General features: G+C 44.8%; 1 protein-coding gene across 6 annotated transcripts; it reads left to right on the forward strand.

Moving 5' to 3' along the window:
• Positions 1 to 1,579: 1,579 nt before the first annotated feature.
• Positions 1,580 to 27,314, forward strand: LOC112233928 (inosine-5'-monophosphate dehydrogenase 1b). Of its 6 annotated transcripts, none has more exons than XM_042300475.1 (16): positions 1,580 to 2,568; positions 8,042 to 8,140; positions 8,271 to 8,351; positions 12,911 to 12,959; positions 16,734 to 16,835; positions 17,031 to 17,105; positions 17,247 to 17,541; positions 19,986 to 20,185; positions 21,205 to 21,295; positions 21,470 to 21,565; positions 22,053 to 22,196; positions 23,195 to 23,339; positions 24,097 to 24,240; positions 24,338 to 24,421; positions 24,565 to 24,581; positions 25,284 to 27,314. In XM_042300475.1, the coding sequence occupies exons 1-16, from the start codon at positions 2,330 to 2,332 to the stop codon at positions 25,385 to 25,387; spliced, it is 1,965 nt and encodes a 654-aa protein (XP_042156409.1). In that variant the 5' UTR covers positions 1,580 to 2,329; the 3' UTR covers positions 25,388 to 27,314. The 6 variants fall into 6 exon arrangements, with proteins under 6 accessions (XP_042156409.1, XP_042156410.1, XP_042156411.1 ...); XM_042300480.1 differs by lacking the exon at positions 1,580 to 2,568 and adding an exon at positions 5,384 to 5,630; XM_042300476.1 differs by lacking the exon at positions 8,271 to 8,351 and having other exon boundaries at positions 1,582 to 2,568.
• Positions 27,315 to 27,622: the final 308 nt, after the last annotated feature.

Here is a 27,622-nt window from a genome sequence, read left to right on the forward strand (position 1 = left end):
AGAGTTCCTCTGTGGAGATAGGAGAACTTTCCAGAAAGACAACCATCTCTGCAGCACTCCACCAATCAGGCCTTTATGGTAGAGTGGCCAGATGGAAGCCACTCCTCAGTAAAAGGAACATGGAGTTTGCCAAAAGGAACCTAAAGACTTTCAGACCATGAGAAACAAGATTCTCTGGTCTGATGAAACCAAGATTGAACTCTTTGGCCTGAATGCCAAGCTTTATGTCTGGAGGAAACCTGGCACCATCCCTACGGTGAAGCATGGTGGTGACAGCATCATGCTGTGCAGATGTTTTTTAGCGGGAGGGACTGGGTGACAAGTCAGGATCGAGGGGAAAATGAACGCAAAGTACAGAGAGATCCTTGATGAAAACCTGCTCCAGACCGCTTATGACCTCAGACTGGGGCGAAGGTTTACCTTCCAACAGGACAATGACCCTAAGCACATAGCCAAGACAACACAGGAGTAGCTTCGGGACAAGTCTCTGAATGTCCTTGAGTGGCCCAACCAGAGCCCGGACTTGAACCCGATGTAACATCTCTGGAGAGACCTGAAAAAAAGCTGTGCAGCGACGCTCCCCATCCAACCTGACAGATCTTGAGAGGATCTGCAGAGAAGAATGGGTGAAACTCCCTAAATACAGGTGTGCCAAGCTTGTAGCGTCATACCCAAGAAGACTGGAGGGAGTTTGCTTCAACAAAGTACTGAGTAAAGGGTCTGAATACTTATGTAAATCTGATAATTCCATTTTTATTAGCAAACATTTCTAAAATGCTGTTTTTGCTTTGCAATTATGGGGTATTGTGTGTAGGGGGAAAAAAATGTGAATCCATTTCAGAATAAGCTGTAACGTAACAAAATTAGGAAAAAGTCAAGGGGTCTGAATACTTTCTGAATGCACGGTATGTGGGGCCCATTCTGGAATTGAACCCACTACCTTGGTTGTTGCTATAGCTAGCTCCATGCTCCAGTCAAATGAGCCTTTAACATTCTATTTTGTAAGCTTGTAAAACCCTGTCTGGAAGATGTTAAGAGTACAGGCCTCAGACTGTCCTATTTAAAGGTACATCCACACACAGTTTTTGGGAGCAGAATGGTTTGTACTGTGCATATACTGTAGATTGTACTGAACATTTGAGGAGTATTTCAGGGGCTATGTAAGAAGCTGTCACCCTTGTGTTAGCTACACTCTCTCCTGTGGTGCAGTGTGAGCACTGTTTGTACCTCCCTGAACCTGTCTGTGCCCAAGGCAAGCCAGGCATCCTCCTCAAGGCCATACTTTGGTACTATCTCAAGCAGTTTGTGGAATTATTTTATATTAGTGTGGGTTTGTCCCACGGCCACACACACACAGACACACACACACATTTGCAACAGTGCTAGTCTATTTGGAGTGTGTTTAAGTGCCCTCTCTGCCTCCTGCATGTATCTCCAGCCCACTGTATTCTAATTCCCCAATCCTCTTTGTGAAAGCGACGTGTGCCACTGACAGGAAACAGGGTTAAGCTGTACGCAGAGAGATTCATAGAGCAGCACTCGACTGGACAAAAACACACTGAGTATCCCATTCTGCTTCTCCTCTATCCTTGCAGGCATTTTCTTTCTGTCTTTCTTTCTATCCACCTCTCCCTCCCTCTATTAGTCTGGGCCATGTCTCTCTGCCATCTCACTCCTCCCATTCCCACCACAATCTCCCTTCAGGTCAGTGATTATTAGTTCTCTCACAGGGGCAAGGGGAACGTTGGGACGGCAACGACTCCACGACGACAAGCCTCTCCGGCATCATTTCCACGACGACGCCATCTCGGCAGGAGCATTACCACGGTGACACCCTCTCCTGACACGCCTAGCGGACACTGTGGGTTGGTTTGCAGGTGCACCCTGCGCAGAGATGGGGGAGGGAGGGACATAACTACCTTCTTTCTGTCTCTCTCTCTCTCTCTCTCTCTCATATCTCTCTGAGTATTTTTGTATCTGACCTGGGATTCGAAAACAAAGTTGACGGTAAAGACAACACTGGAGCTATGAGACCAAGATAAGAATGTGTTGAACCAGAGAACGTGTTGTGTCTCTCACAAGTAGCTCTGTTTTTCAAACTCAGGTCCTCAGCTCCTTTGACTCGTCTGGTTGGTTGGCTGAGATGGTTCTAATTTGTTCTGTTCTGTGGGAATTGTTTTGAGCTGGTAGCCCGGTTCAGGAACACCCAGTCCCTACGTGACTTGAGTCCACTTGAGGGACGTCACCGACAGAAGGGTCAGAGGGCGACGGTGAGGTCACCGACCAGAGTGAGAGACTGGAGCAAGAGAGCTTGGCAATTAGACCCAACATGGAGGGGTACGGCTACGAACACTTTGGGGTGGATGGAGAGCGGGACAGCCACCAGATGGACTACCGGAGGATCGTAGGGGACACAGAGCTACCCCGTCCCAGCTCCAACCCCTCACCCCAAGACGCAGAGCACCTCTTCCGCCTCAGCCCCCATGGGCATGGGCACGGGCACGGGCATGAGACGGCCGCCCAGCGATACAGCGCCACCCGCATCCAGGCTGGCTTTGGCCCTGAGAGGTGAGTCGGGCAAAGCAAGATTATGGTTAAAGCTGTACTAGAGTATTACTTAGTGAAATAAACTGGCATCCATTTGAAAAGAACAACATATTAGTGAAGGGCCAGGCAAAGAAGATTTTTAGATACTTGCTGAAATGTAGAATAGTTTACTAGCGTAGCAACTCTGGAGCTGACTCATGTTGAAATCCAACCTGAGTTGGAGTTGCACCACACGGGGTTGGTGGCACCTAATTGGGGAGGACAGGCTCATGATATTGACTTGAGCCAATGGTATCAAATATATCAAACACATGGTTTTAATGTGTTTAATGCCATTCCATTTACTCCCTTCCAGCCATTATTATGAGCTGTCCTGCCCTCAGCACTTCCTGTGAGTTTCACCCCGTTTTGCCCTCAGAACAGTCTCAATTGGACAAGGTGTCGAAAGCGTTCCAAAGGGAAGCTGGCCCATGTTGACTCCAATGCTTCCCACAGTCAAGTTGGTTGGATGTCCTTTGTGTGGTGGACCATTCTTGATACACACGGGAAACTGTATAGCATGAAAAACCCAGCAGCGTTGCACATCTTGAGACACTCAAACCGGTGGCCTCGCACCTACTAGCATACCTTGTTCAAAGGTACTTAAATATTTTGTCTTGCCCATTCACAATGGCACACATACACAATCAATGTCTCAATGCTTAGAAATCCTTCTTTAACCTGTCTCCTCCCATTCAACTACACTGATTGAAGTGGATGTAATAAGTGACATCAATAAGGGATCATAGCTTTCACCTGGATTCACCTGGTCAGTCTATGTCATGGAAAGAGCAGGTGTTTCTAATTTGTTGTATATTCAGTATATATTTGACTAATGAGCATTCAAGCTGTGGCATTAGTTCCTCCCACTTGTTTTGACTACTTTTCATTACTCTGCTTTCACCATGGTTACAATATGTAAATACAGCCCATTGAGTAGTATCAGTTTACACTGCCACATAGCCCTGTGTTTAGCTTGGCTTGTCAATAACCTTGAAGTTAAATCTCCTCGTTAGCCCATAATGAAGCTCTAGGACACCTGTGTCTTATATGGTTTATGGCGAGTCATTCTGAGGGCGGCCCCTAAACACATTGAAAAGCTATGATTCAGTGGCCTACTCTGATGCCAAAACAACAGAAACTGCCTCAAAGCTATTTTTGGAGTGGCAGGTCCCCCTTATGCCTTGCAGCTAGGGCAGCAGGTGGAGAGCTTAATGGGATCGGGTTTGAATCAATGCTTGAAATAGCCACCGGGTGTGCATAGAGGAATCTCTGACCCATATTGTGGGCGACCCACATTTAAAGCAATGAACTCAAGCACAGACACACAGTACCCGCCAGATCACCTTGGTACTTGTCAAGGCTGGGAAGGCCCTCTGTGTTTTGCGTAGTACTGGAGGAGGGGCTCCTGGTATAGTGCCACACAGGGAGTAGACCAAGGGACAATATACATCCCCATGATAAATGTACTTGGGGTGAATTCTGTTTTAATGCAGGGTGGATCACTAGTCACCATTACAAATGCATTTCGTTTTATTTGCTCTGAATATCTGTGTGTTGGTTGAGTGCACACAGCGACAGCAGTCCCACTCCATTTCATGCACAGGATCAAGAGTGCATGGGTTAGAATTCCCCACTCTCCAGGAAACGATGGTGACAAGGAAGAACAAAATGTGTATTTATTGCGACATTGCTTGCGTGATGGTAGGTTGCAATTGTTTGTCAGTGACTACCGTCAGCCACTGATGGTATTGACAGCAGTGAGCTGTCCGTCCTCCTTTTACAAAGGTGTGTGCTTGTGAGGGAGGTCTACTTCATCTGCCTGTGTATGTCTGTGTGTGTGTGTGCTCCTCTTCCCAACCCTGAACCATCACAGACATGGGAGAGTGTGGAACTGTTTGGTACGCAATGCTTGTGGATTCACAGGTCAACATACAGCACAATAGGCCAAGCCTAAATAATTCAGTCTGATTCTCCCAAATCCGTCAGCTTGAACGCCAATGGTCTATTGACTTTTGTGCTTTTATTATCTGAATGGTCTCGGCAGATAATAAAGGAGGGGGCCATTCTCTCTTTCTGTTTTAAACAGTCTGTCCTGTATTTGAAAGTGAAAGTCATAGGCCATGATATACAAGATAAGAAGGAGAAAATTTGGGTAAATTCCATCAATGTGTAGCCTCATCTATTGTAAATGTGTCAAATGTGATCTAGGCTATTTAAGGAGGTATGTAGCCTGGCAGGCTCTACTGGTCAGTTGAGGTCAATCTAGACCAGAAAATGCCACTGTCATCCGTATAATTGGTTACTAGTAACTGGTTGCATGTGACTTGTAAATCTGACAGTGGTGCTGTTCAGTTAATACCACCAAACGTTGCACCTCACTGAACCATCTGAGAATAGTTGATTTGTGGGTTTTGTCAAAATACAAAAGTCACTTTAGATTGATAAGTAGATAAGCATTATAAAAGTTGATTTCTACACATTTGAATGATTTATGATTCTTGATTGATCCAAAAACGGATGGTAGGAGGGCTGTTTATGTGGTTATATGTGGGTTATAAAATGATAATATATGGACTTTGGCACTGCCAGAATATAGTGCCAATTTCCCTGTAGCCTAAATGCATGATTTTCTCCTCCAAAAGATGTATGGTCTGCACTATGCATATTAGGTATATTACATAAATTACAAGGACATAATCTCACTAACCTGTAAAGTCTGTGATTGAGTTGGGATTTTACCCTCATGTTTTCGTATTCAATGAGCGCCCCACGTGGGAGGAGAGGGGATGTGACGCATCCATTTCCGACGCTTCTGCGAAAATATTCTTCTTCTTATTTAACGCGTATACACTAGCAGCGAAAGGCAATCAAATTTGGACCAGCCTCGCATCATCACTTGAGTTTGTAGTAGGGGAATTAATTGTGGGTTGGTTCCCTCCATAATAGAGAAAGCACACATTGCTTCCGCTCATTTTGGACTTGCTAGCTACAGCTGGAAAGTTCGCATTTCCGAACACCTTCAACGTGGTCAGCTTCAAGAGGTAGAAAACGGGCTGGAATTGATTTTTTTGTTTGACATTTTCTTAACGTAGCTAACATTAGGTAACTGTAAGTAAGACTAAGAACGTGGTGAGGTGGCTAATTGCATAGAATACAGAGCATCTTCAGTAATGAGTTGAAACATGTTAGTTAGCTTGCTAGCCGGCTACCGTTAGCTGACACATGCTCCTGCTGAATAACGCACTGATCATTTTGACCTGCGTGGCAAGAAATTAGATGGCTAATTTATAGTGCCGCTTTGGTGATAAAATACATTGCAAACGATATGTTAAAGACATCATATGATGGATGGAAATCTATAAATACTTAGGCTGCGGACAGTTTGCTAGATTAGTCATTAATCGTTAATATAGCCATGTTTTATTCTCCCCGCATGTATTTTGGGCTCAAGGCATTGTAACCATTGTTAGGTACTCAGCTGTACAGTAGCCGGTTAACGTTAGTAAGTGCTAGCTAACTACTGTAGCTAGCTACGGTATTGACAGGCATTGCTCACGGTTGCCTTTCAGCAGCTACCCAGAACACTGTAGGTAGTCTGGATATATATGTGCTTGAAGGAAACGGTTTTGCTGAACACATCATTGTTTAACACGCTTGATGGCTGTTTTGTTTGCATGGACAGCCACCACAAGCAATAAAGATAAAGATGTGCTCTATTTTCCTGGTGTTTATCCAGTAAATTGTCAAATATATATATCAAACATGAAAAAATGTAAAGCAACGTGTTTTATTTAACATTAATGCTGATGCTATTTTAGGCATGTATATTTACAGAACCGTGCATGAAAGGGTTAATTTCGTAAGGCTATATTTTGCCAGCATGCCCCCTCTAATAGAAAGGTTTCTTATAGATGTTAGTGGGTCATCCACATTTTGAAAACGCATAGTCGTTAGGGCGCAGCGATCTGGGTTTGTAAGTTTGGCTAGGTTTCAGTTTGACTATTTAAAGAAGTCATGATTTCAGGTTCGATAATAACACATAATGAGACTGTGAATAAAATGTCCATGATGGTAGTGGCTGCTTATCACTTGTTTTATTTGATGACTATTTAATTTCAAGTCATCTCCCCTCTATAGAGCTGCTGTCTGACAAAATCACAATTTTAGTATTTCTTCAATGTAAACAAGGCATACTTTTTTGACTGCTGAATACCAACTGTCAATTTCAGGTAGAGATACTTTTGTGTATGTGGACACACCTTCAGATTAGTGGATTCGGCTATTTTAGCCACACCCGTTGTTGAGAGGTGTATAAAATCGAGCACACAGCCAAAGCAATCTCAATAGACAAACATTGGCAGTAGAATGGCCTTATTGAAGAGCTCGGTGACTTTCAACGTGGCACCTTCATAGGATGCCACCTTTCCAATAAGGCAGTTAAATTTCTGCCTTGCTAGAACTGCCCCGGTCATCTGTAAGTGCTGTTATTGTGAAGTGGAAACGTCTGGGGGCAAAAACGGATCAGCCACGGTGTGGTAGGCCATACAAGAACACAAAGCAGGAGTGCTGAAGCGCATAGTGTGTAAACATTCTGTCCTCGGTTGCAACACTCACTACCAAGTTCCAAACTGTCTATGGAAGCAATGTCAGCACAAGAACGGCTCGTCTGGAGCTTCATGAAATGGGTTTCCATGGCCGAGTAGCCACACACAAGCCCACGATCACCATGCACAATGCCAAGCGTTGGCTGGAGTGGTGTTAAGCTTGCTGCCATTGGACACTGGAATGATGAATCATGCTTCACCATCTGGCAGTCCGATGGACAAATCTGGGTTTGGCGGATGCCAGTAGAACGCTACCTGCCTGAATGTATAGTGCCAACTGTTAAGTTTGGTGGAGGATGGATAATGGTCTGGGGCTGTTTTTCATGAGTGGAGGCTATTGTAGCAGCAATGTGTCCGTATAAATGCCCATAATTTTGGAATGAGATGTTCGACGAGCAGGTGTCCACATACTTTTGGTTGTGTAGTGTACCTCGTGAAGCAACTGCTCTCCTTTCGAACTAGCCTTATCTCTTTAATGTAGGAAGCTAAAAGAAACACAGATGGACAAGTAGGCATGAAATGGATTATGGTCATTATAGGTAAATACCACGTTTTCCATGCTAAACTATGTAGAATATTGGCCTTTTGGAAACTACAACTCCCTACTACATCGAATAGTTTGGGCTTGTTATCATTTGTCTCATTGATATCACAGAAGAAACCTGAACGAAATGCCTTGTTTAAATAATACAATAACAACAAAACACCAGCGTTTTGGGTTAATCACTCAGCACTAATAGTCATTCACAGGCACCTTTTAACCCTTCATCTATTGATGGCTAGTTATATTTGAAAATGCATCGAATGCTACAATCTAATGCCTGCTTGTCGTCCTTTTCATTTGACAGCATGGCTGATTACCTGATCAGTGGTGGTACGGGCTATGTCCCAGAGGACGGACTCTCCGCACAACAGCTTTTCTCCGTTGGAGACGGCCTCACCTACAAGTAAGTTCAGTTCAACCACAATACAAATGCCAAACAGAACCTCTCGTACTGTCCAAACCTAAGCGCAAGCGATGATGGACGATATGCGGGCGGCGCTTTGTAATGATGGCCAACACGTTTTGAATCGCAGATCTGCTCAACAACAGTCTGTTGTCGCTGATGGTCAAACGGCAGAAGAGCTATGCTCTAAAGGCGACGGGTTGACTTACAAGTGAGTAAAACGGTTGACTTTTCAACCATTTTGACACTATATACACTATACTGTAAAAATCTCTTGTCTCCAAACAATGAGTTCATATAGGGGAAGCAAATGATTGTCCCATTAAAAATAGATTTGAATCAATAAAGTACCTTGTTGATGAATTTGGCAGAAGTAAACACCACATTCGCCACCAATTGTATTTGAATTTTTAGCTGGCTGAGAAAAACACTGATCTGTACAGGTGAATGAGTAGGACAGGGGTAGTGGGGGTTGATTGCTTATTAACCTGATCTGTACAGATGAATGAGTAGGACAGGGGTAGTGGGGGTTGATTGCTTATTAACCTGATCTGTACAGATGAATGAGTAGGACAGGGATGGTGGGGGTTGATTGCTTATTAACCTGATCTGTACAGATGAATGAGTAGGACAGGGGTGGTGGGGGTTGATTGCTTATTAACCTGATCTGTACAGATGAATGAGTAGGACAGTGGTGGTGGGGTTGATTGCTTATTAACCTGATCTGTACAGATGAATGAGTAGGACAGGGGTGGTGGGGGTTGATTGCTTATTAACCTGATCTGCACAGATGAATGAGTAGGACAGGAGGGGGTTGATTGCTTATTAACCTGATCTGTACAGATGAATGAGTAGGACAGGGGTGGTGGGGGTTGATTGCTTATTAACCTGATCTGTACAGATGAATGAGTAGGACAGTGGTGGTGGGGTTGATTGCTTATTAACCTGATCTGTACAGATGAATGAGTAGGACAGGGGTGGTGGGGGTTGATTGCTTATTAACCTGATCTGCACCATAGGATGATATTTGCTTCCGGTAATGATATGACTGCATCTTGAACTGCTCTGAATAATCATAGTGCATGAACTGCTATTTGATTCTTTGAGACATTCAATCACTATCTAATCTTCTAGTAATGACATCTGACTGCACTCATATCCTAAGGCCCTTTATCTGCTCATTTCATATTCACTTGTTTTTACTTTCACTGAATAACCCTCAATCCACTTTCACTCTGTTTAAAACTAACTTGATTTCAACAAGCGAAGCATTGGACTGCCCCAATATGGCAGACGGTCATTGCATTGTATGTTGCCACAGCAAGCTACTTCACTAATTTCACCCCTTTGCCCAAGACTGTTGCCCAAAACTCTCTGCATCGTTTTGCTTCGTGAACATACCTCTGGCTAGAGGACTTGACAAAAATGACTATCTGCTATAAAATGCTTCCAACACCTACTTGTTAAAATAGAGTAACAGTCGCGTCCTTGTGTTGATGTTGTAGCCTATGTCTTTTGACTATATGTGGCTCCGTCCCAAATGGTACCCTGTCCCCTACAAAGTGCATTACTTTTGACTATAGGGAATAGGGTGCCATTTAGTATGGAACCTATGTTACAGATTAAATGGATACCGTAGGGCCTCCCAAGTGGTGCAGCAGTGCTCTGACGAGCCGGGCGCTTGCAAGCTGACACGGTAGCCAGTTGGACGGTCTTTCCTCCGACTCATTGGTGCAGCTGGCTTCCGGGTTAAGCGAGCAGTGTGTCAAGAAGCAGTGCGGCTTGGCAGGGTTGTGTTTCGGAGGACGCATGGCTCTTGACCTTCGCCTAAACAGAGTCCATAGGGGAGTTGCAGCAATTGTACAAGACTGTAACTGCCAATGAAATATCATGAAATTGGGGGGGAGGTGGGTAATTAAAAAAAAAAAATCTATATATATTAATTCTAAACCGATTTATGTGGCGTTTGTGAGAAAAACAATATTTAGACAACAAGCAGGTACAACTCAACCATTTTGTTTCTTACAGTTGAACCCTAATTGCTGCTGTAAGTTGCTCTGGATAAGAGCGTCTGCTAAATGACTAAATGTTAGGGTTCAGACTTAACAGCCACACAATAATGGTATTCACTATTTACACTACACATTTGAATGGAGAGTTAGTCCCAGTTCACAGGGGTTAATTGATTAGGCAGTGTGTGTGATACCGGCGCGTCCCTCCACTCCTTAATGAAGCACATCCTGCTTAAAGGCAAGGCAGAGCACATGACTAGCCCGAGGTACTGTCATGTGAGCGTCTCGGGGGACGACATCAGAGGAAGTCTGGGCCGGTGTTACCTGTATCATACAGCTGTGTCTCCACCATGGCAACCACAGACAACTGCCTCACAAACATGGCAACCCAGGACGGTAGCGACAGTGGCTCATTCTCAATTCGTCTTTCCCTATCTCCTCGGCTCCTTTTTAACCCTACTAAAGGAGAGGGTCTAAAGTCACTCCCCTCTGACTTTCTTCTCCAATGTATTTTGAGAGGGAGGCGGGGATGCAAGGAATCGAAGGCAAGATAAATTGAGAAAGCCAGATGTATTCTCACTGGCTCTAAGGCCTACTGGCTTTGAGGTGTTTGCTTACCTGTTGCTGCTGTAATCTGGCAGGCTTACTGTCCACACCAACACGCTGGAGCTGAATACACGCTCCCTTATCAAAGTGTTCGCCAGGGGGCTGAGAGTCTGAGATTTGCTGGATCAGGGTGAGCTGAGATGTTCTGAGGGTCCATTTCACCAAGCTGGATCAGGGTGAGCTGAGATGTTCTGTCAGGGTCTCAAGACCATTTCACCAAGCTGGATCAGGGTGAGCTGAGATGTTCTGTCAGGGTCTCAAGGCCATTTCACCAAGCTGGATCAGGGTGAGCTGAGATGTTCTGTCAGGGTCTCAAGACCACTTCACCAAGCTGGATCAGGGTGAGCTGAGACGTTCTCAAGACTATTTCACCAAGCTGGATCAGGGTGAGCTGAGATGCTCTGTCAGGGTCTCAAGGCCATTTCACCAAGCTGGATCAATATTCTTTCAGCAACTCAACATTTTCTACTACAGCAGACGATTCTGCTGCATGTTATTATCATATATTACCCCTGTCAAAAATAATTTGTCAATGCAGTCATTTTCTGTCAAAGGCTTCATGGGAGGATTCCATTATGATGTCTTATGATCACAGCCACCTAATCATCCTCGGCTTCTAATTAGCCCCGTTCAAGCCCCCTCATCTCTCCAACGCAATATTCTCCTGGGACATTGGTGTAGAAGACAATGTATTCTCAATCCACTTACGTGGCAAAGGGACGAGAAATGAAAAGATTACAATCGTGACATAATTCTACATGTGTAGTGCACTGCCTTTGCAGAAGTGTAAAACCATGTTATGAAGTAGTGCTATCCAGGCTTGTGTCAAATTGTCTGCATGAAATGAAGATGAATCAAGTCGCACCCAGCATTACTAGGTCCCGAAGCGGTTTTAATAACAGAACTGTCAGGCAATAGATATTTAAACATTAATAGTATGCAAGTCTAGACAGGTAAGTGCACTCTAAATCAGACCTACCCACTTTCTCTACTTAGTGGTTGAATGGTCATAACCATTTGGCTCATGCTGGTTAGGGGTTGGTCTGGCTAGTGAGAGCTGATCCAGAACCAGTGGAGGTTTGTGGTTTCCTTAAATGCTGGCAGATATTTTCCCCTCTGCCTCCCTGTGCCAGAATGTGTTGATGTTTGTGAGGTGTCTGGCAGTTGCAGGCGGACCCCTCCCTGTCCCGTTTTGGTAGACATATTTTAGGCCCCATCTCTTCACCCACACAGGCGGAGGAGAGAGAGGAATGTTCTGACGGATGATAAAGGACAGGGGGCCATTCTCTCTGTTTTTGTTTCTCTCGCTCGCTCCTCCCGTTCTATCTGCTTTAGAGCCATTCTCCTGCTCTCCATCTTATTCTGGTTTTCACTTTTTTCCCCATCTCTCTCTCTCTCTCTCTGACAAAGGCACACTTATTCGTCTCTCCCTCTCTGTCCAGTCTGTCTGTTTTCACACCCATCTGCCAAACCACCAGATCCACCCATTTGTGAAAAACACATCATCCTTCTTTTTCCCTCTGTCTCATATGCTCTCTACCGCTCTCTCTCTGCCTGCCATTGTGTTCATACAGTGTAAGAAATTAAGTTGAACCCCAGATGCTTTTGTCAAGCACTGGACTAATAGGGTGAGACAGTGTTTCTCTTTAGACTAGAGTACAAGGGAAGGGGCAGCTTGTTCAGCGATCACTAGAGGGCGAACTTATGAACGTACAATTTTTGGGATCAAAACATTTTCCATTAGTTCTTAACGCAAACTCGTAGTTTAGTTTATTCAAATTTATATCACGGGCAACTTTCGGGTCAGACTCCTCAACCATTGCGAGAACTAGTTTTCCCTATATTGTTACCAGGCTCGGTCGAAGTGGCAGTTCTAGGGGCTAATTTGCACATATTCCCCTTTTGGCTTTCAACACTTCCTGCTATGGACCCAACTCCAACATGGTGGAGGTACTTGTAAACGTTGAAATTGGGTGGGGAAAAGGGTGAGGGGTTTATAATAGGCCACTTCTGACCCACTGTCACCAGTTGGCTGGCAGTTGCATTGCACTGCACTATGAATCTTGTAGTCCTCTTGTCTTAAGCCATCTTTCTTTAGTCATGACAACCTGTGAACCTTGACCCCTGACCTTTTGCTCTGTCTGTCTTTCAGCGACTTCCTGATTCTGCCGGGCTTCATTGATTTTACCTCAGACGATGTGGTGAGTAGTCCTCTCTTCTCTGACTGTCAAGACCTTCCAGAAAGCTAAGACAATTCAATATAGGTTTTGAGCTACAGACTACCCTTCGACCTAGCTTCAGCCTACTGTTCTGTTCATGGGCTCAATTCCACTTTGTTCTGAGACCCTCTTCCGTAGCCCATTCCTCTTAAGTGTTCAGAGTAATGGGGTAGAGTAATGGGGTAGAGTAATGGGTAGGTACAAGCCATACGATGAAGGCTGCTCTTAGCCTGTTGAACTGGTGTCCTCCAGTTTTACATTTTTTTTTTCATATAACCTTTATATAACTAGGCAAGTCGGTTAAGAACAAATTCTTATTTACAATGATGGCCTACCTGGGAACAGTGGGTTAACTGCCTTGTTCAGGGGCAGAGCTACTAAATATTTTTTATATTTTTTTAACTACACATTTTTACCCTGTCAGCTCAGGGATTCGATCCAGCAACCTTTCGGTTACTGGCCCAACGCTCTAACCACTAGGCTACCTTCTGGTTACTGGCCCAACGCTCTAACCACTAGGCTACCTTCTGGTTACTGGCCCAACGCTCTAACCACTAGGCTACCTGCTGGTTACTGGCCCAACGCTCTAACCACTAGGCTACCTGCTGGTTACTGGCCCAACGCTCTAACCACTAGGCTACCTGCTGGTTACTGACCCAACGCTCTAACCACTAGGCTACCTGCTGGTTACTGGCCCAACGCTCTAACCACTAGGCTGCCTGCTGGTTACTGGCCCAACGCTCTAACCACTAGGCTACCTGCTGGTTACTGGCCCAACGCTCTAACCACTAGGCTGCCTGCTGGTTACTACTGCCCCTACGCTCTAACCCAGGCTAGGCTGCTCTAACCCTAGGCTACCTGGTTAACCACTAGGGCCCAACGCTCTAACCACTAGGCTACTTGCCGCCCCTACACTCTAAACCACTAGGCTACCTGCTGGTTACCTGGCCCTACGCTCTAACCACTAGGCTACCTGCCCCTGGTAACCACTAGGCGCCCCTACGCTCTAACCACTAGGCTACCTGCCGCCCCTACGCTCTAACCACTAGGCTACCTGCCGCTCTAACCCTAGGCTACGCTCTAACCACTAGGCTACCTGCCGCCCCTACGCTCTAACCACTAGGCTACCTGCCGCCCCTACGCTCTAACCACTAGGCTAACCACTAGGCTACCGCCCCTACGCTCTAACCACCACTAGGCTAACCTAGGCCGCCCCTACGCTCTAACCACTAGGCTACCTGCCGCCCCTACGCTCTAACCACTAGGCTACCTGCCCCCGCTCTAACCACTAGGCTACGCTCTAACCACTAGGCTACCTGCCGCCCCTACGCTCTAACCACTAGGCTACCGCTCTAACCACTAGGCTACCTGCCGCCCCTACGCTCTAACCACTAGGCTACCTGCCGCCCCTACGCTCTAACCACTAGGCTACCTGCCGCCCCTACGCTCTAACCACTAGGCTACCTGCCGCCCCTACGCTCTAACCACTAGGCTACCTGCCGCCCCTACGCTCTAACCACTAGGGCTAACCACTAGGCTACCTGCCCCCTACGCTCTAACCACTAGGCTACCTGCCGCCCCTACTCTCTAACCACTAGGCTACCTGCCGCCCTACGCTCTAACCACTAGGCTACCTGCCGCCCTACGCTAACCACTAGGCTACCACTAGGCCTGCCGCCCCTACTCTCTAACCACTAGGCTACCTGCCGCCCCTACGCTCTAACCACTAGGCTACCTGCCGCCCCAGACTGGTCCTTCCAGATCTCTGAAAACTACAGGGATAATGACTATGGGTGCACCAATTGGGAGCAGTACTGCTTCCTACACATTCCTTATTATTTCAGCAGACACTCCAGAGCCACTTCTGAAACCAAAGCCTTTTTACAGTATGCTGTGTCCACACAGATGCACAAACAACCCTCTGCATTCAAAGCCAAAACCTCATTCTGTAATTGCAGCTTTTCCAAAAATGCTCTCAGCTTCCTTCGTCATCCCTAACCTCCTAGCCACCCTATTTTTACAAAGATGGCCTCCCACATCTGGTCTCTGTGTCTTTTTGTCTCTCTCTGTTTATGGTTGTGCCTGGTTGGTTGGTTGCTCACTCTTCTCTCAGGGGATGATGTGAGCGTTAATCTCAGGCTTTATGTGAAATCCCTCTGCACTTCTCTCTCGTCCATCAGGAGTTTTTAATCTAATTGATATCTCTAATCTCCATTTTTGTCCAGACTAGAACACAGCTCTTGTTGCTGTGGAAGGTGCCTGTCTGCGTTGTTGCCGTGGCGTTGTGGGTAGTCTCCTTAGGGTTGTAACCTGGTCTATTTTCTTGACGGTGGAGTCAGTCTCTGGTAACTTGGACGAGCCTGTGTTTGTCTGTCTCAACTGTGAATACAGTCAAAGTTCATGCAATAATATTTGTTTAGACTAGTTTAAAATAGACCCCCCCACCCTCTTCCACACAGGGATGTTTTATAAGTGTGAGGTGGGCTTCTGTCTGGTGTTTTAATGGGGAAATTATTGCTGGTCACACCATGTTCAGAGGTGGTCTCTCAATTTGAAAGGTTAGTAGAATTTGGCAGGGTGGTGCAGTTGAGCTAACAAAATGGCTGCCAGTGTCCAGCCTTTTTCTTCACCCCCCCCCCCATTTCACAAACAGAAATAGTTGGTATGGTAGTTTACATTTGCCAAAGATAAGGGAGGACAGCTCTTGATGTCATAAAATGCACACTCTGGTTTTCTCATGGTTTTCTCATGCCATGTTTTCCCTCCCAGCTGAGAAGACTGTGGAAGTGGCTGTGATTGTTTTATTTTAGAAAAGGGAACTTTCCCAGTGTGTTGGCAGATAGTTTCTAACAAGGTCACGGCCTGATTGTGCAAAAATGTCCCCTCAGTCACATGCATCAGTTTAGTCAAAGCAACATCGGTCTTGTCTCTCTGATGACAGGTTTATACATTTAATTATTTTTCTTTTTTTTTTACATTTATTTAACTATGCAAGTTAGTTAAGAACAAATTCTTATTTACAGTGACGACCTAGCCCGGATGATGCTGGGCCAATTGTGCGCTGTCCTATGGGACACCCAATCACGGCCGGATGTGATGCAGGAGGCCAGGTGGCGATGTCTGCTTTCCAGTTGCATGTTCTTTATTTGCTGTTCCAACTCTCGTCTGAGACTTTGAGACTCATCGTCCAGTCAGCCATTGAAAGCATGCTTGAGAAATGTGACCAAAAGCTGTCATTTTCATTAGGCCAATCCACATAGGACAAATTTGCTTGTTGGAGCATGTCTGCCCCCTAGTGGACAACTGAGAAAGCAACCTTTACCATTACAAGCAATGATGGTCACCACCAGCCAACCCCTCTTTTATTCTACTGCTACTCTCTGTTCAACATATATGCATAGTCACTTTAACCATGTCTACATGTACATACTACCTCAATCAGCCTGACTAATCGGTGTCTGTATGTAGCCCCGCTACTTCTATAGCCTCGCTACTGTATATAGCCTGTCTTTTTACTGTTTTATTCCTTTACTTATCTATTGTTCACCTAATACCTTTTTTGCACTTTTGTTTAGAGCTTGTAAGTAAGCATTTCACTATAAGGTCTACCTGTTGTATACCTGAATACCTGTTGTATTCAGAGCACGTGACAAAAACTTTGATTTGATTTAATATTATCTAGTGTGCTGAGTGACTGATTTCCTGAACATGTTGTGGGTTATTGAGCCAAGATGTCCTCCTTACTTTCTCCACAAGGACCTGACCTCTGCCCTGACCAGGAAGATCACCCTGAAGACGCCTCTCATCTCCTCCCCCATGGACACAGTCACAGAGTCATCGATGGCCATCGCCATGGCGGTGAGACCTTGCAGCCTGACATTCGAGCCAGTAAAAAATATATATATGTGTGTCCTCTATGCTAGAAATTACTGTGCGCTTTCCACATCCGTCACATTCTAAGTGTTTTGTGTTGCTGGGGGGAAACGTACCATAAACAGTATTCCGTCTCCCAAAAGTGTGTTTTATTTGTCGGGTGTTTTTGAATGCCTTTAGCTCATGGGAGGCATCGGCCTCATCCATCACAACTGCACCCCTGAATTCCAAGCCAACGAGGTCCGCAAGGTTAAGGTGAGACCCCATAAACGCCTATGAAAGCATTTTCCCTTTGTAGTTAATGACTTGCATCATTTTATATTGATTGGTATTAAATGGGTTGCAGTGCATCTATACACACAATGGTTTATTAACAGATATTTGTTGTTTGTCCAGAGGTTTGAGCAGGGCTTCATCACAGACCCTCTTGTAATGAGCCCGCGTCACACGGTGGGGGACGTGTTCGAGGCCAAGACTCGCCACGGCTTCTCTGGCATCCCCGTCACCGAGACTGGCAAGATGGGCAGCAAGCTGGTGGGCATCATCACCTCCAGAGACATCGACTTCCTCTCCGAGAAGGACCACAGCCGACCACTGCAGGAGGCCATGACTAAGAGGGAGGAGCTAGTGGTGGCCCCAGCTGGTGTCACGCTGAAAGAGGCTAACGACATTCTACAGCGAAGCAAAAAAGGTGAGCCAGTCGGTCCAGTCCTTCTAGGAGTCTATTGTGGCCTGTTTTCTGGTACATTGTTCTATTGTATCATCCTCAACTTATTATTGATTAGATTGTCTTTGGTTTGCTGTACAAGGTCATTTATGAACTGTTTGAGGTTAGATGGCAGAATTACTTGGTCACCTTTAACTTCTTGGTGACAGGGGGGCAGTATTGAGTAGCTTGGATGAATAATGTTCCCAGAGTAAACTGCCGCTACTCTGTCCCAGATGCTAATATATGCAAATTATTAGTATTGGATAGAAACACTCTGAAGTTTCTAAAACCGTTTGAATGATGTTTGTGAGTATAACATAACTCATATGGCAGGCGAAAACCTGATACAAATCCAACCAGGAAGTGGGAAATCTGAGGTTTGAAGTTTCATTTAAGTGATTGCCTATCCAATATGCTGTGTCTATGGGGCCAGATTGCGCTTCCAGCCGATGTCAAGTCTTTAGAAAGTTGTTTGAGGCTTCTATTGTGGAAGGGTGTCGAATAAGAGCTGTTTCAACAAGTGGGCTAGGCTGAGGCCAATCAGTTGTTTACTGCGCGGTGTTCCTTCTTTTTCCTCTGTAATGAATAGGCTATTGTCCAGTTGGAATATTATTGAAGATGTATTATAAAAAGACCCTAAGGACTGATTGTAAACATCGTTTGACATGTTTCTTCAAACTGTAATTTTTTTTTTTTTTTTTTTTTCACCTTTATTTAACCAGGTAGGCTAGTTGAGAACAAGTTCTCATTTGCAACTGCGACCTGGCCAAGATAAAGCATAGCAGTGTGAACAGACAACACAGAGTTACACATGGAGTAAACAATTAACAAGTCAATAACACAGTAGAAAAAAGGGGAGTCTATATACATTGTGTGCAAAAGGCATGAGGAGGTAGGCGAATAATTACAATTTTGTAGATTAACACTGGAGTGATAAATGATCAGATGGTCATGTACAGGTAGAGATATTGGTGTGCAAAAGAGCAGAAAAGTAAATAAATAAAAACAGTATGGGGATGAGGTAGGTGAAAATGGGTGGCTATTTACCAATAGACTATGTACAGCTGCAGCGATCGGTTAGCTGCTCAGATAGCAGATGTTTGAAGTTGGTGAGGGAGGTAAAAGTCTCCAACTTCAGCAATTTTTGCAATTCGTTCCAGTCACAGGCAGCAGAGTACTGGAACGAAAGGCGGCCAAATGAGGTGTTGGCTTTAGGGATGATCAGTGAGACACCTGCTGGAGCGCATGCTACGGATGGGTGTTGCCATCGTGAACTGAGATAAGGCGGAGCTTTACCTAGCATGGACTTGTAGATGACCTGGAGCCAGTGGGTCTGGCGACGAATATGTAGCGAGGGCCAGCTGACTAGAGCATACAAGTCGCAGTGGTGGGTGGTATAAGGTGCTTTAGTGACAAAACGGATGGCACTGTGATAAACTGCATCCAGTTTGCTGAGTAGAGTGTTGGAAGCAATTTTGTAGATGACATCGCCAAAGTCGAGGATCGGTAGGATAGTCAGTTTTACTAGGGTAAGTTTGGCGGCGTGAGTGAAGGAGGCTTTGTTGCGGAATAGAAAGCAGACTCTTGACTTTTCGTCTGGATTTTGTGCTCGCGCATTGTGCCTTTGGAACAGTGAACTAAAAGCGCGAACAAAACGGGAGTATTTGGACATAAATATGGACGTAATCGAACAAAACAAACATTTCTTGTGGAAGTCCTGAGAGTACATTCCGACTAAGATCAGTAAAGATAAGTGAAGTTTTATAATGTTATTTATGACTTTTGTTGACTCCACAATTTGGCGTGTAACTGTATGGCTTGCTTTTGTGGCTGAAGGTTGTTCTCAGATGATTGAATATTGTGGTTTTGCCGTAAAGCTTTTTTTAAACCTGACACAGCGGTTGCATTAAGAACAAGTTTATCTTTAATTCTATGTAAAATATGTATCTTTCATCAAAGATTATGATGTACTTCTGTTATTTGATGTGGCTCTGCAATATTTCCGGATATTTTGGAGGCATTTCTGAACATGGCTCCAATGTAAACTGAGGTTTTTGGATATAAATATGAACTTGATCGAACAAAACATACATGTATTGTATAACATTGAGTCCTGGGAGTGTCATCTGATGAAGATCATCAAAGGTTAGTGATTAATATAATCTCTTTCTGCTTTTTGTGACGCCTCTCTTTGGTTGGAAAATGTCTGAATGCTTTCTGTGAATCGGACACTGTGGTTGGATTAACGAGAAGTGTATCTTTTAAAATGGTGTAAAATACTTGTATGGTTGAGGAATGTTAATTATGAGATTTCTGTTTTGAATTTGGCGCCCTGCACTTTCACTGGCTGTTGGCGAGGTGGGACGCTAGTGTCCCGAACGATCCCAGAGAGGTTAACAAAGTCTCCCCCCCCACACCACCACCAGGCAAGCTGCCCATCGTGAATGACAGTGATGAGCTGGTGTCCATCATCGCCAGGACAGACTTGAAGAAGAACAGGGACTACCCCCTGGCCTCCAAAGACTCTCGCAAACAGCTGCTGTGCGGAGCCGCCATCGGCACCAGGGACGACGACAAGTACAGACTGGACCTACTGATGCAGGCTGGGGTCGACGTGGTTGTACTGGTGGGTTTGAGGTTATTTTTTTATTTATTTTTTATTTCACCTTTATTTAACCAGGTAGGCTAGTTGAGAACAAGTTCTCATTTACAACTGCGACCTGGCAAAGATAAAGCATAGCAGTGTGAACAGACAACAACACAGAGTTACACATGGAGTAAACAATTAACAAGTCAATAACACAGTAGAGAAGAAAAAAAAGTCTATATACATTGTGTGCAAAAGGCATGAGGAGGTAGGCGAATAATTACAATTTTGCAGATTAACACTGGAGTGATAAATGATCAGATGGTCATGTACAGGTAGAGATACTGGTGTGCAAAAGAGCAGAAAAGTAAATAAATATAAACAGTATGGGGATGAGGTAGGTAAATTGGGTGGGCTATTTACCGATAGACTATGTACAGCTGCAGGGATCGGTTAGCTGCTCAGATAGCAGATGTTTGAAGTTGGTGAGGGAGATAAAAGTCTCCAACTTCAGCGATTTTTGCAATTCGTTCCATTCACAGGCAGCAGAGAACTGGAACGAAAGGCGGCCAAATGAGGTGTTGGCTTTAGGGATGATCAGTGAGATACACCTGCTGGAGCGCGTGCTACGGGTGGGTGTTTGCTATCGTGACCAGAGAGCTGAGATAAGGCGGGGCTTTACCTAGCATAGACTTATAGATGACCTGGAGCCAGTGGGTCTGGCGACGAATATGTAGCGGGGGCCAGCCGACTAGAGCATACAGGTCGCAGGTTATGGTTAGGATCCAGATGGGGTTTAGGTTGGGGTAGATGGTTGACCTGTTTATACAGTTTTGGTGGACATGGTGGTTAGGGGCTGACCTGTTTATACAGTTTTGGTGGACGTGGTGGTTAGTGGTTGACCTGTTCATACAGTTTTGGTGGACGTGGTGGTTAATGGTTGACCTGTTCATACAGTTTTGGTGGTTAGGGGCGAGTTACGGTTGGGTTTCAGGTCTAAATGGCAGTAGACCGTGTCACTGCAGTGCAGACATGACTTGTTTTCTCTGTTTCTGCAGGATTCCTCACAAGGCAACTCTGTGTATCAGGTCAACATGATCAACTACATCAAACAGAAGTACAGCGAGCTGCAGGTGGTGGGAGGGAACGGTGAGAGAGTGGAGCGCTGGGACAGGATTTATCACTATATGACACTTCCAGCCATCCTTGTTTCAGATCTTTGAGAGGCTATCAAGATCGGTCTTGGGGGGAAAATACATTAGACACTTACACACCAAACCTTTCTTTTCCTGCCTTCTGATGATGTTGTGTTGTCTCTTGTAGTGGTGACGGCAGCCCAGGCCAAGAACCTGATTGATGCCGGAGTGGACGCTCTGAGAGTGGGTATGGGCTGTGGCTCCATCTGTATCACCCAGGAAGGTAGTGACCCCACCCCCTGATACTATCAACGTTACAGGATCAATTCACATCTGAATGCAGGAGAGGATGTTGCTGGTTTTATATTTCTCAACCCACTTGCGGAATTGACTGAGTTGAAATGGAATTGACCCAACCCAGAATCTACACCTTGAGTGCAATGTGCAATTTGGAATTGTAGTATTACGTCTAAATGTTATGAGTTTAGTGATATTAAATAGAAATGTGATAATTCGCATAGGATTCTCTACCCATAGCAGCTGGCTTTGGATCAGTTCTACTGTATAGGTCAACCGCTGAAGCTACACAGCAAAACTGGAGAAGGATCAGAGCAGCGAGTAACCAACCAAGATGCTACGCTGGTTGCTAGTCTCTGTCGTTGTGGTGATTTATGAAGGATCTGCTCTCGGTTACCATGGCGACAACTTTCTCCACAGCATTGCGTTCAGCAAATGATGGCAAACGCATTTCCTGTCTCCGTCTCCCGTAGTGATGGCGTGCGGGCGGCCTCAGGGCACCTCGGTGTATAAGGTGGCAGAGTATGCTAGACGTTTCGGTGTGCCAGTCATCGCAGACGGCGGCATTCAGACCGTGGGCCACGTGGTCAAGGCTCTCTCACTCGGGGCATCCACAGGTACCTTTCATTCACTTATTAATTGCATTCACTCTTTCATAGTCATTCATTGTTTCATTGTCATGCATTCATTACCATTCACTCTTCTGTTGTCATTTATTCACCCATTCATTCATTCATTAGCTTAATCCTTCATGAACCCCTTTTATAGCATGCACTAGGTCAATATGGTTAATTTCATAGGCTAGAATATATATATATATCTATATATCAGGGCTGTCCAATTTTGGTCCTGGAGGGCCAAAACACTTCTGGTTTTCATCCTCTCCTTCTAATCATTCAGACCTGGGACACCAGGTGAGTGCAATTAACTACCAGGTAGAACCAGAAACCAGAAGTTTTTCAGCCCTTCAGGAGCAGAATTGAATAGCCCAGGTCTATAGTCTAACAGTATCTTGATGTCTTTGTGCTAGTTTTCTGTTTACCACTGTTGATCTCACCTTTATTCATCTAATCCACTGTTGATCGCACCTCTATTTATCTAATCCACTGTTGAGCTCATGTCTATTTCTCTAATCCACCGTTGAGCTCATGTCTATTTCTCTAATCCACCGTTGAGCTCATGTCTATTTCTCTAATCCACCGTTGAGCTCATGTCTATTTCTCTAATCCACCGTTGAGCTCATGTCTATTTCTCTAATCCTAATCCCGTTGAGCTCATGTCTATTTCTCTAATCCACCGTTGAGCTCATGTCTATTTCTCTAATCTGAGCTAATTTCTCTAATCCACCGTTGAGCTCATGTCTATTTCTCTAATCCACCGTTGAGCTCATGTCTATTTCTCTAATCCACCGTTGAGCTCATGTCTATTTCTCTAATCCACTGTTGAGCTCATGTCTATTAGAGGAATAGACATGAGATCATGTCTATTACTCTAATTCATTCAAAGCTGATTGATGGTAATCGATATAACAAAACACTAGCTGTAATGACAATTAGTTCGAGAAATGTGTACCAACCAATGATTTTGAGTTATGACTTCTTCCACCCCTCCCCAGTGATGATGGGCTCGTTGCTAGCGGCGACCACGGAGGCTCCGGGGGAGTACTTCTTCTCGGACGGCGTGCGGCTGAAGAAGTACCGCGGCATGGGCTCTCTGGACGCCATGGAGAAGAGCACCAGCAGCCAGAAACGCTACTTCAGGTAGGGAGGACATCACACACCCAAATCACATCCTATTCCCTGGCCTGTATAGTGCACTACTTCTGACCAGGGGCCATAGGGAATAGGGTGCCATTTGGGACTAACTCTTGATCAGACATTAAAATTCATAGGAGGGTTGGAATGAAGACCAGGTAAACAAAGTTATTGCACATCAACAGTTGCTGTTAATTAAAAACTTTTTATGGATGGGGGGCAGTATTGAGTAGCTTGGCTGAATAAGGTGCCCAAAGTAAATGGCCTGCTCCTCAGTCTCAGTTGCTAATATATGAATATTATTAGTAGTATTGGATAGAAAACACTCTGAAGTTTCTAACACTGTTTGAATGATGTCTGTGAGTATAACAGAATTTTAATTGAGATTTCTGTTTTGAATTTGGCGCCCTGGACTTTCACTGGCTGTTGTCATATCATCCCGTTAACGGGATTGCAGCCCTAAGATGTTTTAATCGCTGATGAGTGAAATTAATATTTTATGTCTGATTATATACATGTATTTATTGGTTTGTCCTTCATTCAGACGGTTCACATTGTGATACAATATATGACAAATGTAAGTCATTTTCTCAAAACAAATGGTGCCAACTTTCCTGTGTTTAAGCTGCTCTCTTGTTTGAGAATTTCGCTGTCCATCAGCAGTGTCTAACCCGTCTCTGTCTAACCCGTCTCTGTGTTCTGACTGGCTGATTCCACAGCTGTGTCTAAACCGTCTCTGTGTTCTGACTGGCTGATTCCACAGTGAAGGGGACAAGGTGAAGGTGGCTCAGGGCGTGTCCGGCTCTGTCCAAGACAAGGGCTCCATCCACAAGTTTATCCCCTACCTGATCGCTGGCATCCAACATGGCTGTCAGGACATCGGCGCCAAGAGTCTCTCTGTTCTACGGTGAGTTGAGTGTGTGTGAGGTAGAGGGGACCAGTGTGTGATCTCTGATAATAGTGTGTGTGTGACTGAGTGATCTCTGATATTGTGTTTTCCACAGCTCCATGATGTACTCTGGAGAGCTGAAGTTTGAGAAGAGGACCACGTCTGCTCAGGTGGAAGGAGGAGTCCATGGGCTTCACTCGTACGTTGGACTCTGTCTCCCACACACACGCACACAGTGGAATTTAAATGTGTGTGTAGCAGTAGATAGCGATGACTTTTCTACTACTGATAGTGTTGCCTCTTTCTCAGACATCAGTCCTTTCTCTCCCTCTTTCACCATAGATGTTCTGTTGTTCCATGTAAGTACACGTACATAGACCTGTGAAGTGAAGGGTGTGGCCTAGTGGTGGGCTCCACATCGCCATTTGCATGTAGAACAACTCTCCCCTTGTTTCTAAATTGAATGGCTAAGTTTAATCTTGTTGATTTAAATGATCCAGGTGGGAAATGTAAATCTTACCTTTAGATAAGTGCTTCCCATCTTGATGTTTGAATCTGGCAGCTAGCCATAAGGACGGCTAATATGGCGATGTGACGTTCCCCTTCAGACTATTATCTTGTTAGTGGGAGGAGGGGTGCTCGCCATTTACGTATTTCATCTTTGAATGGGGATGAATTATGGGAAGCTTTGTTAGTCTCCTCTCTGTCCACTAGCCTCCTTCCATCCTCTCCTTCCCCAGTTATCCATAGGGCAGATAACCCTGTAATAACTGGCAAGATGATGGGGGATTGAATGGGATTTGTCAACCTTTGTTTTATAGTTGAATCAGTATCTTATTGCTTAGACAGATTGATAGCTGATGTAGTAGGAAAGGGTTCTATCCGGTTGTTTTAGAGCAGGTAATAGGAATTGTTTTGTGTTTTAGGGCAGGTGATGGGAATTGTTGTGTGTGTTTTAGAGCAGGTGATAGGAATTGTTTTGTGTGGTCGTTTATATTATTGATTATCATTAACTGATTGATGGTATCATTGTGTTTTCGCGATGCCCTCTCTCTCTGCAGTTACGAGAAACGACTTTACTGATGGAGGGGCCAGAAAGAAGCGGACTAGGGCTGCCCCCGACGCCCCCACCCCCGTTGTGACCAAACGTACCCGCCACATCTGACACCCACCTCATCACTCTCCCTGCCGACTCCCCACACACCCCACGGGAGAGGTCTGGGGGGGACACCTGCAAAACAAACACCATCACCTGGGAAACATGGGATTTTGCACTTACGAAGTGGAACATCAGGGTTTTCACCATAACCCCCTCCCAGAATACCGGTCCCCTTGGGGGGTGTGAGAGCGTGTTGAAGGAAGTATTTGTGCGTGTGTGTGTGTGTGTGTGTGAGGACAAACTCAGTGAAGAAGGTGCTGTTATGCTATCTTCCTCTTCCTGGTGAAACTGAGAGAGCCATACTGTCACCCCTCTGTATTCCCTGGGATCTGCTCGTACTGACACCTCCACATCAGAAGCCACAAACATCCCAATCAAACTATATATGTGGAAAAACACTTGTCTTGCTACTCTGTGCAAGTGTATTATGGCAATCCTCCTTTATCTATGTAGTTAGCTCTGTTTATGCAGAAAGATGTTAACTGCTTTGAGAAAAGTATATTGTTTTGTTAAACTTTTGACTGTGATTCAACCGACAGACTCATTAGCTGGGATTCTAGACTAGGTGACGTTTCCTCGCTGTAGTGGCCATGTCATACCCCCCTTAGTCGACGTGAACCAATCAACTAGTGGCCTATCACAATGCTTCTAGTGTGTTGAGAGCACGGTTGGGGCCAAAAGATCGGCAAGGGACGTTTTTAAAACCACAGTGTCTGTCTCAGATGGGTAATGCGATAATCTTTTAGACTGGAATGAAACGAGTTTAGAGAATTGTTTGATTTAAAAGCTGCAGAGCAGGGTTCCCCAACTGGTAGCCCACGTGCCAAATTTAACCCACGTGGTTTAATTTGGCCCCCCCGGTAAATAAATAATTATTATGCTTGGAACAAGAGTGTAAAAACACCAGTTTATCAGAACCAAGTGATTTTAATTTTGGATATCTGTTCCCAAGTATTCCTACAGATAATAAATACAGAGATGTCATCGTATACTAAATGTAAGCAAGGTTTGAAATTATTGTTTAAGTTATATCTGTTTGGACCTCCTGCGGTCAATTTGCAGTCTACAAATGATTTGTAATTATGTTCCGGCCCCTGCCCATCCACCCAAGAAATTGTCCCGTGGCTGAATCTAGTTGACGATCTCTGCTGAAGAAAGTCCCAGTGGCTCGAAGGAGCATGAAGGGTTTTGATATGCATGCTTTTTAGTTTTTTAAAGCCTCAACACGGCTCTATTTATATTCCGCTTTTTTCTAATTCCGTACATACTGCCAAATCTATCAACATGCTCTCTGTTACACTTTGGTGTTATTAATACTAAAAGCCCAAATTTAAAGCTACGAATCGCCAGCAATGTAGTCCCTCGCTCCACCCCTGTCCCAGATTGTGGCACCAATTGCTAGCAGCTTTGACCTGCTCTGATTACCAGAGATATGCCTTGAAATGGGGGTCGATGATGACCGCACAAGACGGAAAGTCTTAAATTCCCGTAAGAACTGTGTATGTGCATGGCGCTATACATCCTCCCCACCCCCTTTCTCACTGAGATACCGTATCTATATCATTCAGCTTGTGTAGGAATAGATTTTTCTAACTTTTTTCGTAAACAATGTCCTTTTTGCCAGATGTTTTTTTTAGGATGTCTCTAAGCTGTAGGGGTGACTTTCTTTCCGTTTTGTGCTAATGTACTTTGCCCTACCGGGACCTCACTTAACTAACAGTACTCTTACAGTTGACATGAATATTAAGTAAATATGTACATGAAGATGTATGGAGAATTATATACCTGTATCCTGTTTGAAATGGTTGTTTGCAGTCTCCCACCTTTAGTTATGAGAATCTCCACTGACTATGAAACAGGCCTTGTTTACAATGGGATTACAACAGAAACCGGTCCCTAATGCTGTAAAACAATAAAAGTCCAAATATGTTGATTTGTGGGTTGTTATTAAGGCTGGGAATTTCCAGGGACCTCAGGATACAATATATTGTCACGATACTTGTGTGCTGATACAATATGTATTACGATTCTAGATGTATTGCGATTCAATGTTCCAAACACATTTCTCACCATATGTCTTCTGCAGAGGGACAAGAGTCATGAGTTTTGATCAGTCGTGGAAGTAAAAGTGTTGAATACAAATTGTCTACCTAATTTAAAAAGATGGAGATCAAGCTATGAAGTAAAAATACTGGTGTTTTGGGGCAGATGCAGCCAACTGGTGCAAAAATAATATTGCGT

The sequence above is a fragment of the Oncorhynchus tshawytscha genome, linkage group LG17 (genome assembly GCF_018296145.1).
Source record: "Oncorhynchus tshawytscha isolate Ot180627B linkage group LG17, Otsh_v2.0, whole genome shotgun sequence".
Taxonomy (NCBI): domain Eukaryota; kingdom Metazoa; phylum Chordata; class Actinopteri; order Salmoniformes; family Salmonidae; genus Oncorhynchus; species Oncorhynchus tshawytscha.

What these genes read in the sequence shown, in the direction of transcription:
- LOC112233928 (XM_042300475.1), top strand. Translation starts at nt 2,330, where the DNA reads ATGGAGGGGTACGGCTACGAACACTTTGGGGTGGATGGAGAGCGGGAC. An exon ending in ACGAGGTCCGCAAGGTTAAG is followed by an intron (nt 17,106 to 17,246) that starts GTGAGACCCCAT and finishes TTGTTTGTCCAG; the next exon opens with AGGTTTGAGCAGGGCTTCAT. An exon ending in GCAGGTGGTGGGAGGGAACG is followed by an intron (nt 21,296 to 21,469) that starts GTGAGAGAGTGG and finishes TGTCTCTTGTAG; the next exon opens with TGGTGACGGCAGCCCAGGCC.